This window comes from Rhinopithecus roxellana, chromosome 17, assembly GCF_007565055.1.
Source record: "Rhinopithecus roxellana isolate Shanxi Qingling chromosome 17, ASM756505v1, whole genome shotgun sequence".
Taxonomy (NCBI): domain Eukaryota; kingdom Metazoa; phylum Chordata; class Mammalia; order Primates; family Cercopithecidae; genus Rhinopithecus; species Rhinopithecus roxellana.
Window position 1 is genome coordinate 197992 of NC_044565.1, and position 12941 is coordinate 210932.

At 45.0% G+C, this 12941-nt stretch overlaps 1 protein-coding gene across 1 annotated transcript in view; it reads right to left on the bottom strand.

The window, feature by feature from the left end:
* Positions 1-12941, bottom strand: part of EXD1 (exonuclease 3'-5' domain containing 1) — a 46477-nt gene that overhangs the window by 12661 nt on the left and 20875 nt on the right. The window contains exons 7-9 of the mRNA XM_010369041.2: positions 8297-8383; positions 905-1009; positions 747-827 (exon numbers count right to left, since the gene is read on the bottom strand). Of these exons, the coding sequence (XP_010367343.2) occupies positions 747-827; positions 905-1009; positions 8297-8383 (273 nt within the window). The remainder of the gene's footprint in view (positions 1-746; positions 828-904; positions 1010-8296; positions 8384-12941) is intronic.

The window sequence follows — 12941 nt, forward strand, 5'->3', positions numbered from 1 at the left end:
CTAGAAGAACCTGAAGAAAACATAATTAAAACTAGTGGTTTTACTGCTCTTGCAGTCAAACCAGAAACCCAGATCAGCTCTAAGAGCTAGTAGAGGTTCATGCCTTTACTTGGGTGGCTAAGGCAGGAGGATGGCTTGAGAGCAAGAGTTTGAGACTAGCCTGGGCAACACAGTAAGACTCCACTTCTAAATAATAATAATAACAATAACAACAACAATAATGGCTAGTAGAATCTAGGGATTTATTTCTCTAAGGTTCCCTAGATGACAGACAAATTATATCACTTCAGGCTATTTGGGGCCCACATAGATTTGGGGGGAGGCATACGTAGGATGACCTGTACCCCTGAGCTAGATGTCAGCTTGCCTTGTTACATATGTGGTAAAGGCAGATATGTGATTGTTCATCTCACACTATGTCTCCCATGTCAGGCTTCTGAATGATCCCTAAATTGCTCAAGTTTCTGAATGCTATGGAGTATGAATCTTGCTTTTTATTTGACAAATTCTGGAGCAAAATGAGGAAAACATCTTTATAAATAATTTTAAGCAACTTTTCTGCAGTGCTTTTATAGTACACCAAATGTTCTCACATATTGTACAAACATTTTACATGAAAAGTGAGCAGAAATGGAGCACGAAAAAAAAAATTTAAAAAGACTTTCACTCATCAGATGACCAGATGAGCCTTTTTATCTACAGGAGCTGCATATAATGGTTTGAATCCAGTGCTTCCCTTCATGTACCTGTGTGTCAAAGACATTATTCAGCAAAATTCCATACTGATGAGAGAGGCAATCAGAAAGCCAACGACAATCATGGATAACCTAAAAAATCAGAAGGGAACAGTCATTAGAACCTGGCTGCTAATCTTAATAGCACAGGAATCGGTTTATATACTTACCTTCAAAATTCTCTTGTCTTCTAATATCATCTGAAGTCCATTGTTGAAAGCTCGACTTCCCAGAAGGAAAATGTCAAATAAGTAAACTCGGCAATTTGTGGCCACCTACAATAGACCATCCAGACACACATATCATAGGATAAGACAGAACTGAGGAAGCGAAATTTGAGGATGAAGAGTAAAAGTCGTGTGATAAAATATCTAACATCTTCACTTTATTTATTTATTTATTTAGAGACAAAGTTTTGCTCTGTTGCCCGGGCTGGAGTGCATCGGCATACTCACGGCTCACTGCAACCTCCACCTCCTGGATTCAAGCAATTCTCCTGCCTCGGCCTCCCAGGTAGCTGGGCATGCGGCACCAAATCCAGATAATTTTTGTTTTTGTTTTTTGGTTTTTTTTTTTTGAGACAGAGTCTTGCTCTGTCACCTGGGCTGGTGTGCAGTGGTGTGATCTCAGCTCACTGCAGCCTCTGCTTCCTGGGTTCAAGCAATTCTCCTGTCTCAGCCTCCCAAGTAGCTGGGATTACAGGTGCATGCCACCACGCCCAGCTAATTTTTGTTATTTTTAGTAGAGAAGGGGTTTCACCATGTTGGCCAGGATGGCCTCGATCTCTTGACCTCATGATCCACCCGCCTTGGCCTTCCAAAGTGCTGGGATTACATGCATGAGCCTCTGCGTCCAGTGAGAAGGGGTTTCACCATATTGGCCAGGCTAGTCTCGAACTCCTGACCTCAGGTGATCCACCCACCTCAACCTCCCAAAGTGCTGGGATTATAGGCGTGAGCCCCTGCACCTGGCCAATTTTTGTATTTTTTGTAGAGATGGGGTTTCACCATGTTGGCCAGGCTGGTCTCAAACTCCTGACCTTAAATGGTCCACCCGCATCAGACTCCCAAAACTTTATTTATTTTGAGACAGGACCTTGCTCTGTCACCCAGGCTGGATGACAGTGGTGTGATCTTGGCTCACTGCAACCTCCACCATCCAGGCTCTTGTGATTCTCCCACTTCAGCCTCCCAAGTACCTGGATTACAGGCATCCACCACCACACTCGGCTAATTTTTGTATTTTTTGTAGAGACTGGGCTTTGCCATGTTGCCCAGGCTGGTTTCAAACTCCTAGGCTAAAGCAATCTGCCCGCCTTGGCCTCCCAAAATGTTGGGATTACAGGCGTGAGCCACCATACCCCACCACATCTTCACTTTTAAATGATAGGTACTTGATTCTTAGAGAAAACAGGTATAATTTGTTCTTAAGTAAAAAAAGTAAGACACAATCACTGTGATTTTCTTTTTTCTTTTTGTATTTTTTTTGAGACGGAGTCTCACTCTGTTGCCCAGGATGGAGTGCAGTGACGCGATCTCAGCTCACTGCAACCTCCACTGCCCAGGTTCACGCTATTCTCTTGCCTCAGCCTCCCAAGTAGCTGGGACTACAGGCACCTGCCACCATGCCAGGCTAATTTTTTTTTTTTTTTTTGTATTTTTAGTAGAGACGAAGTTTCACCGTGTTAGCCAGGATGGTCTCGATCTCCTGACCTCATGATCCGCCCGTCTCAGCCTCCCAAAGTGCTGGGATTACAGGCGTGAGCCACCAAGCCTGGCCAATGATAGGTACTTGATTCTTGGAGAAAACAGGTATAATTTGCTCTTAAGTAAAAAAAGTAAGACACAATCACTGTGATTTTCAAAAGGAAAGAAAAGGACAAGCTGGTCAAAGAGACTTTCCCTTTTATTTTTTATTTTTTTTGAGACAGAGTTTCGCTCTTGTTGCCCAGGCTGGAGTGCAAGGGCGTGATCTTGGCTCACTGCCACCTCCGCCTCCTGGGTTCAAGCGATTCTCCTGCCTCCTGAGTAGCTGGGATTATAGGGACCTGCCACCACATCTGGCTAATTTTTTGTATATTTTAGTAGAGACAGGATTTCACTATGTTGGCCAGTGTTGGCCAGGCTGGTCTTGAACTCCTGACCTCAGGTGATCCACCCACCTCGGCTTCCCAAAGTGCTGGGATTACAGGCGTGAGACACCGTGCCTGCCTTTTTTTTTTTTTTTTTTTTTTTTTTGAGACGGGGTCTTGCTGTCACCCAGGCTAGAGTGGAGTGCAGCGGTGCAATCATGGCTCACTGCAGCCTCCGTCTCCCACGCTCAGGTGATTCTCTGGCCTCAGTCTCCCAAGTAGTTGGAACCACAGGCGCATGTCACTATGCTCGGCTAATTATATTTAATTTATTTATTTTTATTTTTTTATTTTTTGAGACAGACTCTTGCTCTGTCACCCAGGCTGGAGTGCAGTGGCGCAATCTGGGCTCATTGCAACCTCCGCCTCCCAGGTTCAAGTGATTCTCCTGCCCTAGCCTCCCGAGTTACTGGGATTCCAGGCACCCACCACCATGCCCAGCTCATTTTTGTATTGTTAATAGAGACGGGGTTTCACCATGTTGGCCAGGCTGATGGCGAACTACTGACCTCAGGTGATGCGCCTGCCTCGGCCTCCGAAAGTGTTGGGATTACAGGCCTGAGCCACCATGGCCGAGACTTTCACTTGTTACAGTTTCAACTTTAATATTTGACCAGTCTCGGCCAGGCGTGGTGGCTCATGCCTGTAATCCCAGCACTTCGGGAGGCCGAGGCGGGTGGATCACCTGAGGTCAAGAGTTCTAGACCAGCCTGGCCAACATGGTGAAACCTCACCTCTACTAAAAACACACACACACACGCACACATACATGCATACACTCACAAAATTAGCCAGGTGTGGTGGCAAGCGCCTGTAATCCCAGCTACTCGGTGGGGCGAGGCAGGAGAATCGCTTGAACCCAGGAGGCGGAGGTTGTAATGAGCCGAGATCGCGCCATCGCATTCCAGCCTGGGGGACAAGAGCGAGACTTTGTCTCAAAATAAATAAAAATAAATAAATAAATAAATAAATAAATAAATTTTACCAGTCTTATCTATGGCATTCTAATTATGAACTAAATATTTGGTCTTCCTTCTGGTTTCCTAAAATATAGCTCCTAAAACCCTTGGAATCTTGAAAGTGAGTGATGAGTGTTTTTTGTGCATTAATGGGATGGCTGGTGGCTGGGGGCTCCTAGATGCTCCTAGAGTTTCAGGATGGGTACTGGTCATAGGAAAGACAAACACACGATTAGAGGGCTGAGACTTTCATTCCACTACCCAACTTCAAGGGAGGAGAAAGGGGCTGATGGTTAAGTTGATCACAAATGGCCAATGACTTAATCAATTACGCCTATATAATGAAGCCTCCATTAAAAACCCCAAAGGGAGGCTGGGCAAGGTGGTTCACGCCTGTAATCATAAGCACTTTGGGAGGCCAAGGTAGTTGGATCTCTTGAACCCAGGAGTTCAAGACCACCTAGAAAACTTACAGAGACCCCATCTGTACAAAAAATTAAAAAATCGGCTGGGCGCAGTGGCTCAAGCCTGTAATCCCAGCACTTTGGGAGGCCGAGACGGGCAGATCACGAGGTCAGGAGATCGAGACCATCCTGGCTAACATGGTGAAACCCTGTCTCTACTAAAAAAAATACAAAAAACTAGCCAGGTGAGGTGGCGGGCGCCTGTAGTCCCAGCTACTCGGGAGGCTGAGGCAGGAGAATGGCGTGAACCCGGGAGGCGGAGCTTGCAGTGAGCTGAGATCCGGCCACTGCACTCCAGCCTGGGCGACAGAGCGAGACTCCATCTCAAAAAAAAAAAATAAAAATAAAAAAATCAGCTGAGCATGGTGGTGCACCTGTGATCCCAGCTACTCGGGAGGCTGAGCTGGGAGGATCACGTGAGCCTAGGAGCTCCAGGTTGCAGTAAGCCGTGTTTGTACCACTGCACTCTTGCCTAGGTGATAGAGATAGACTCTCTTTTTCTTTTTTAATTAAAACAAAATTTCTTTTTTTGAGATGGAGTTTCGCTCTTGTTGCCCAGGCTGGAGTGCAATGGCAGAATCTCAGCTCACCGCAACCTCCGCCTCCCTGGTTCAAGCAATTCTCCTGCCTCAGCCTCCTGAGTAGCTGCGATTACAGGTGCCTGCCACCACGCCCAGGTAATTTGTTGTATTTTTAGTAGAGACTAGGTTTGGTGATCCACTCGCCTAGGTCTCCCAAACTACTGGGATTACAGGCGTGAGCCACCACACCTGGCCTTTTTTTTGGAGATGGAGTCTCAATCTGTTGCCCAGGCTGAAGTGCAATGGCGCGATCTCAGCTCACTGCAAGCTCCGCCTCCTGGGAGCGATTCTCCTGCCTCAGTCTCCCAAGTAGCTGGGATTACAGGCGCGCGCCACCACACCCAGCTAATTTTGTATTTTTAGTAGAGACGGGATTTCACCACGTTGGCCAGGCTGGTCATGAACTCCTGACCTCAGGTGATCCACCTGCCTTGGCCTCCCTGGGATTACATGTGTGAGCCACCACGCCCAGCCAAAATTTTTTTTAATATGGCGATGGGGTCTCACTATGTTACCAAGGCTGTTCTTGAATTCTTCGACACAAGTGATCCACCTGTCTCAGCCTCCCAAAGTGCTGGGATTACAGGTGTGTACCACCATGTCTGGCCCCTTTTCTTTTCTTTTATTAATTTTTAAGAATCTGTCAAAAAAAAAAAAAAAAAGGCCTAAATTCACAGAGCCTCTGGATAGCTGAGCAGGGGCAGGTTCCTGGGCACACCCCTTCCCCCATACCTTGCCACGGTGAATAGCCATGGTGCCTGGCCTAGTCAACTCTTTAAAAAAAAAAAAAAGTAGTGCCTCTGGGCCGGGCGCGGTAGCTCATGCCTGTAATCCCAGAACTTTGGGAGGCCAAGGCAGGCGGATCACGAGGTCAGGAGTTTGAGACCAGCCTGGCCAACGTGGTGAAACCCCCTCTCTACTAAAAATACAAAAATTAACCAGGCGTGGTGGCAGGCACCTGCAGTCCCAGCTACTCAGGAGGCTGAGGCAGGTGAATTGCTTGAACCAGGGAGGCGGAGGTTGCAGTGAACTGAGATTGTGCCACTGCACTCTAGCCTGGGTGACAGAGCAAAACTCCATCTCAAAAACAAGTAGTGCCTCTGGCCGGGTGTGATGGCTCATGCTTGTAATCCCAGCACTTTGGGAAGCCGATGCGGGCAGATCACCTGAGTTCGGGAGTTTGAGATCAGCCTGACCAACATGGAGAAAACCCATCTCTACTAAAAATACATTAGCCGGGCGTGGTGGTACATGCCTGCAATCTCAGCTACTCGGGAGGCTGAGGCAGGAGAATTGCTTGAACCTGGGAGGCAGAGGTTGTGATGAGCCTAGATCGCGTCACTGCACTCCAGCCTGGGCAACAAAAACAAAATTCCATCTCAAAAAAAAAAAAAAAAAAAGTAGTGCCTCCGAAATGGAGTGGAGATTTTTTTCTCTCATAAATTTTATTTTTATTTTTTGCTTTTAATACAACTGCACACGATGCTTTTATTTAAAAAATTAAACACACAAGCCCAGGGATCTGGTTGGGGAAAACGTGTCCATTAATTTGCTGCCAGTTGCAGAAAGGACAGCTGTAGGCCAGGCACAGCGGCTCGCACCTGTAATCCCAGCAATTTGCAAGGTCGAGGTGGGCAGATCACCTTAGGCCAGGAATTTGAGACCAGCCTGGCCAACATGGTGAAACCTCATCTCTACTAAAAAGACAAAAATTAGCCAGGCATGATGGCTCATGCCTGTAATCCCAGCTACTCAGGAGGCTGAGGCACTAGAATCGCTTGAACCTGGGAGGCGGAGGTTGCAGTGAGTCAAGATTGTGTCACTGCATTCCAGCCCATGCAACAGAGCAAGACCCTGTCTCAAAAAAAAAAAAAAAAAAAAAAAAAAAAAAAAAAAAACAAAGAAAGAAAAGAAAAGAAAAAGAAAAAAAAGAAAAAGAGAAAGAAAAAGGACACCTATAGCCAACTGCATGTTCCTCTGATACCCAGAAAACCAAAGGGGACAATTTAGGAAATAACCTAGAACTGCCCAGACCTGTGTTACCAGGAAGACTACTCTCTTTTGTTTTGGTAGATGGACGTTTTGGGTTGTTTTAAGTAATTTGTAATGTGCTGCTAATTCAAACCTCGTCATCTAAAAGCTAAGCTTGGCTAGCTGCAGTGGCTCATGCCTGTAACCCCAGCACTTTGCAGTAAGGCTGACTCAGAAGGATCGCTTGAGACCAGGAGTTTGAGACCAGCCTGGACAACATAGGAAGACCTCATCTGTGGGAAAAAAAAAAAAAAAAAGTCAAGGAAGAAGGACGCAAAGGCTATCCATCCTCTAGCTATTCTTCAAGGCTAACTATGAACTTTTAAAAAATATTGGCCAGGGTGGTGGCTCATGCGTGTAATCCTAGCACTTTGGGAGGCCAAGGTGGGCAGATCACTTGAGATTAGGAGTTTGTGACCAGCCTGGCCAACATGGTGAAACCCCGTCTCTATTAAAAACACAAAAATTAGCCAGGTGTGGTGGCACATCCCTATAGTCCCAGCTACCCAGGAGGCTGAGGCAGGAGAATCGCTTGAACCCAGGAGGCGGAGGTTGCAGTGAGCCGAGATTGCACCCCAGCCTGAATGACAGAGCAAGACTGTCTCAAAATAATAATAATACTAATAATAACAATAATAAATAATAATAATAGTAATGATAATAGAGACTCTCATTTGATATCTCCCAGGTCCAGGGAAACTAAAATGATGTGGTGAGAAACCTGCTCTGGAAAGCTACCACCTCAGAATGAAAAGAGACAACACTCTTCATAGAACTAAGGTGATAGAACAGAACTGGAAAGGACCTCCAGCAGAGCCTGAGAGACAGCACTGATGGTTTAACAGTGAACCTATTCTTGCCACTGAGCTTTAAAAAAAAAAAAAGTGAATCTTATAGATTCTCCTTATAGGAGACAGAAGCTCTTTCCTTTTGAAAAGAATAAATTGAGTACCAGGAGAAGGAAGAACATTCCAACAAGTTATGCAACAATGACACTAGGGTGACAGAAAGAAGACAATTAATAAATCTACCAGTAAGCCAGGTGCAGTGGCCTATCCCTGTAATCCCAGTGACTAGGGGGTCTCAGGCAAGAGGATTACATGAGGCCAGGAGTTTGAGATCAGCCTGGGCAACACAGCAAGACCCCAACTCAAAAAAACAAAGCTGGGTGTGGTGACATTCATCTGTAGTCCCAGCTACTCAGGAGGCTAAAGTGACAGGATAGACAGCATGAGCCCAGGAGTTCAATGCTGCAGTGAGCTCTGATCTGCACTGTGGCCTGGGTGACAGAGTGAGACCCCATCTCTAAAATACAGTTTTCAAAAAGAAAGAAAGAAAAAATCTACCAGTGGCTCTATAATTACTCCAAAATAAAAAGTTTTCAAAAATCTTTGACCTGCAGCCAGCACAGTTTGCCATGGCGACACACATTCGCTCCTTCTGCTGCCACACTCAGGACATTCTGCTTCTTGATATGGAGTATCTGGTAAGAAAAAGAAGGAAAGGAAAAAGTTTCAGGGAATAAATGTTGGCATGATAACATCATGATTGGCACAAGTACAATGGTCAGCAGTAAACAAAGTGCATCATCTTTGTTAAACTCACAAAATTTGATTAATCCAAAACAGTGTGTTTTACATACACACATAAATCAGCACTGAATACTTCTGATTCTTTTTTTTTTTGTTTTAGCAAAAGTGTTCCACAGCTGGAAAATAAATCACTCAGACCCCAAATGACAGTAAGAGTTGAAAACTCAGACACTTTTTGTTACCACTGATGCTACAGAGAAAGACTCATAATCTGTTTTTATTTTTTAAATTGAGACAGAGTTTCACTCTTGTTGCCCAGGCTGGAGTGCAATGGCGTGATCTCGGCTCACTGCAACCTCCACCTCTCGGGCAAGTGATTCTCTTCCCTCAACCTCCCAAGTAGCTGGGATTACAGGCATGCACCAACACACCCAGCTAATTTTGTATTTTTAGGAGTGACAGAGTGTCACTGTGTTGGTCAGGCTGGTCTCAAATTTCTGACCTCAAGTGATCCACCCGCCCTGGCCTCCCAAAGTGCTGGGATTACAGGTGTGAGCCACCAAGCCTGGACCAAAATTATAATCTTTAAGACAAGATTCCTCATGCAAACTATGGCATGCCCTAACACGGGGCAATTTACCATATCTGAAAGAAATATATGTGGTGGCTAAGTCTCGGAGTATCCACTGCTCAGAAAGAGGGAAACAAGGACTCTTCAGGTCCCTTAAAGCCTCGGATTCACTGAATTACTCAAAACTGAAACAGTGGCCAGGCACAGTGGCTCATGCCTGTAATACAAACACTTTGGGAGGCTGAGGCAGGAGGATCACTTGAGCCCAAGGGTTTCAGATCGGCTTGGGCAAAACAGCGTCTCTACAAAAAATACAAAAATTATCCAGGCATGATGGTGCACACCTGTAGTGTAGCCCCAGCTACTCGGGAGGCTGAAGTGGGAGGATCACTTGAGCCTGGGAGGCTGAGGCTGCAGTGAGCCATGATGATGCACTTCAGCCTGTGTAAAAAAAAACAAACACAAAAAACCGAAACAGTGGTACCCCAGGTACACACTCTTGTCCTTTGATTATCTATAATCTTATCCTATTTCATTATATAATTCTATAATCCTTAATCCATCATTCATAAAAACTTTTACGTGATACAAGATTCTCCCCCTTTTATAGGTAAATTATTCAATAATAGAAAGGCATAGTAGTTTACACTAGCAACATATCTCCCTTTAGAGAGCATAAAGTGTTCTAAATTCTGAGTATCTCTCATCAATGATGAGAAAATGGCACTGAATTTCAGCTTCATCCCCAATCAACAAAAGATGGCTGCAGAGCTAGCAACAAAAGCTGCATTCTCTATTAATGAGAATTCCTAATTACCTCTTCAAACTTCCAGAGCAAAAGCTTTATTTTGGTTTTTGTTTTGTTTTGTTTGAGACAGTCTCATGCTGTCCTCCAGGCTGGAGTGCAGATCATAGCTCATTGCGGCATGAACTCCTGAGCTCAAGTTATCCTCCCACTTTGAGGCTGCTTCCTGCAGCCTCAACCCCCCAGGCTCAGCTGATCCTCTCATCTCAGCCTCCCAGGTAGCTGGAACTACAGACCTGTGCCACCATGCCCAGCTAGTTTTCTGTATTTTTTGTAGAGGTGGGTTTTGCCTTGTTGCCCAGGCTGGTCTCTAACTCCTGGGCTCAAGTGATCTGCCTGCCTCGGCCTCCAAAAGTGCTGGTATTACAAGAGTGAGCCACCACGCCTGGCCACAATTCTTACCCTCATTTTTTTCTTATTGTTGTCATGGACCCTTTAAATAATCTGTTGATACATAAATAATTCTTACAACTCAATGACAAAAATAATTATTACAACTCAATTAAAAAATAGGAAAAGGTTCGGGCACGGTGGCTCATGCCTGTAATCCCAGCACTGAGGGAGGCTGAGAAGGACAGATTGCTTGAGCCCAGGAGTTTGAGACCAGCCTGGGCAACATAGTGAGAAACTGTCTCTACACAAAATATAAAAATTAAGGCTGGGTGCAGTGGCTCAGGCCTGTTATCCCAGTACTTTGGGAGGCTGAGGAAGACAGACTGCTTGAGTCCAGGAGTTCAAGACCAGCTTGGGGAACACAGCAAGACCTCATCTTTTTTAAAAAAAAAAAACAGAGCTGGGCATGGTGGTACATGCCTACAGTCCGAGTTACTCAGGAGGCTGAGGTGGGAGGATTGCTTGAGATCCTACGAGGTGGAGATTGCAGTGAGCCAAGATCGTGCCACTGTACTCCAGCCTAGGCTACCAAGCGAGACTTTGTCTCAAAAAAAAAGGCAAATGATCTAAATAGACGTTTCTCCAAAGAAGTTATACAAATGGCTAGTAAGCTCATGGAAATGTTCAATGTCATTAGCCATCACAGAAATGCAAATCAAAACCACAATAAGATACCACTTCATACCCACTAGGATGGCTATACTCAAAATTACAGATAAGTGTTGGGAAGGATGTAAAGAAATTGGAACCCTCACAGACTGCTGGTAGAAATGTAAAATGGTGCAACAGCTTTGGAAAAAAGTCTGGCCATTCCTCAAAAAAGTTAAACACAGAGTTATCATACGATCTAGCAATTTCACTCCTAGGTAACTATCCAAGAGAAATAAAATCATCCACACAAAAACTTGTCCATGAATGTTCATAGTAGCATTATTCACAATAACCAAAAAGAAGAAACAACCCAAATGTCCATCAAATGGTGAATGGATAAATAAAATGTAGTATATTCATAGAATAGAATATGATTTGGTGGCTGGCTGTGGTGTCTCATGCTTCTAATCCCAGCACTTTGGGAAGCCGGGGCAGGTGGATTGCTTGAGCCCAATAGTTTGAGACCAGCCTAGGCAACATAACGAGACCTTGTCTCTATAAAAAATATAAAAGATTTAGCCAGATGTTGTGGCACATGCCTGTAGTCCCAACTACTTGCGAGGCTAAGGTGGGAGGATTGCTTGAGCCCAGGAGGTCCAGGCTGCAGTGAACTGTGATCATGCCACTGTACTCCAACCTGGGTGACACAGCAAGACCCTGTCTCAAAAAAAAATTTGTTTTAATTTATAAGGAATATTATTTGGCAATAAAAAGAAGTGAAATACTCATATAAGCTACAATGTGGATGAACTTTGAAAGCATTATGCTAAATAAACAAAGCCTGTCAAAAAAACTACATATTTTATTATTTTATTTATTTATTTACTTATTTTTATTTATTTATTTATTTTTGAGATAGAGTCTCACTCTGTTACCCAGGCTGGAGTGCAGTGGCATAATCTTGGCGCACTGTAACCTCCGCCTCCTGGATTCAAGCAATTCTCCTGCCTCAGCCTCCTGAGTAGCTGGGAATACAGGCATGCACCACCACACCCAGCTAATTTTTGTGTATTTAGTAGAGACAGAGTTTCACCATGTTGGTCAGGCTGGTCTCAAACTCTTGACCTCGTGATTCACCCATCTTGGCCTCCCAAAGTGCTGGGATTACAGGCGTGAGCCCCTGTGCCCGGCCTGTTTTGTTTGTTTGTTTGTTTGTGTTTTGAGACAGAGTCTCACTGTCTCCCAGGCTAGAGTACAGTGGCATGATCTCGGCTCACCATAACCTCCACCTCCTCCCTCTCAGACTCCCCAGTAGCTGGGATTACAAGTACCTGCCACCACACCCGGCTAATTTTTGTATTTTTAGTAGAGATGGGGTTTCACCATGTTGGCCAGGCTGTTTTAGTGGTTGCCAGGGGCTGAGGAGTGATTAGGAGTGATGGATAAGGGGTGTGAGGTTTCTTTCTGGTATATTGAAAATATGCTAAAATTTATTATGTTGCTTTATGTACAACTCTGTGAATATACTAAAAGCAAGTGAGTTGTACATTTTAACTAAATAAATTGTATGGCATGTGGATCATATCTCAATAATACTATTTTTTTTAATAAAAATCTTCAGTTCAGACTTAAAAAATAACCTGTTGATAGCTAACTCCCCTTTTAAAAATGCATCCATAGGCCGGGTGTGGTGGCTCAAGCCTGTAATCCCAGCACTTTGGGAGGCTGAGACGGGCGGATCACGAGGTCAGGAGATCGAGACCATCCTGGCTAACACAGTGAAACCCCGTCTCTACTAAAAAATACAAAAAACTAGCTGGGCGAGGTGGCGGGCGCCTGTAGTCCTAGCTACTCGGGAGGCTGAGGCAGGAGAATGGCATAAACTCGGGAGGCGGAGCTTGCAGTGAACTGAGATCCGGCCACTGCACTCTAGCCCAGGCGACAGAGCGAGACTCCGTCCTCCCAAAAAAAATGCATCCATGGGCCAGGCACAGTGGCTCATGCCTGTAATCCTAGCACTTTGGGAGGCTGAGACAGGCAGATCACCTGAGGTCAGGAGTTTGAGACCAGCCTGGCCAACATGGCAAAACCCCATCTCTACTACTAAAAATACAAAAATTAGCTGGGCGTGGTAGTGCATGCCTGTAAT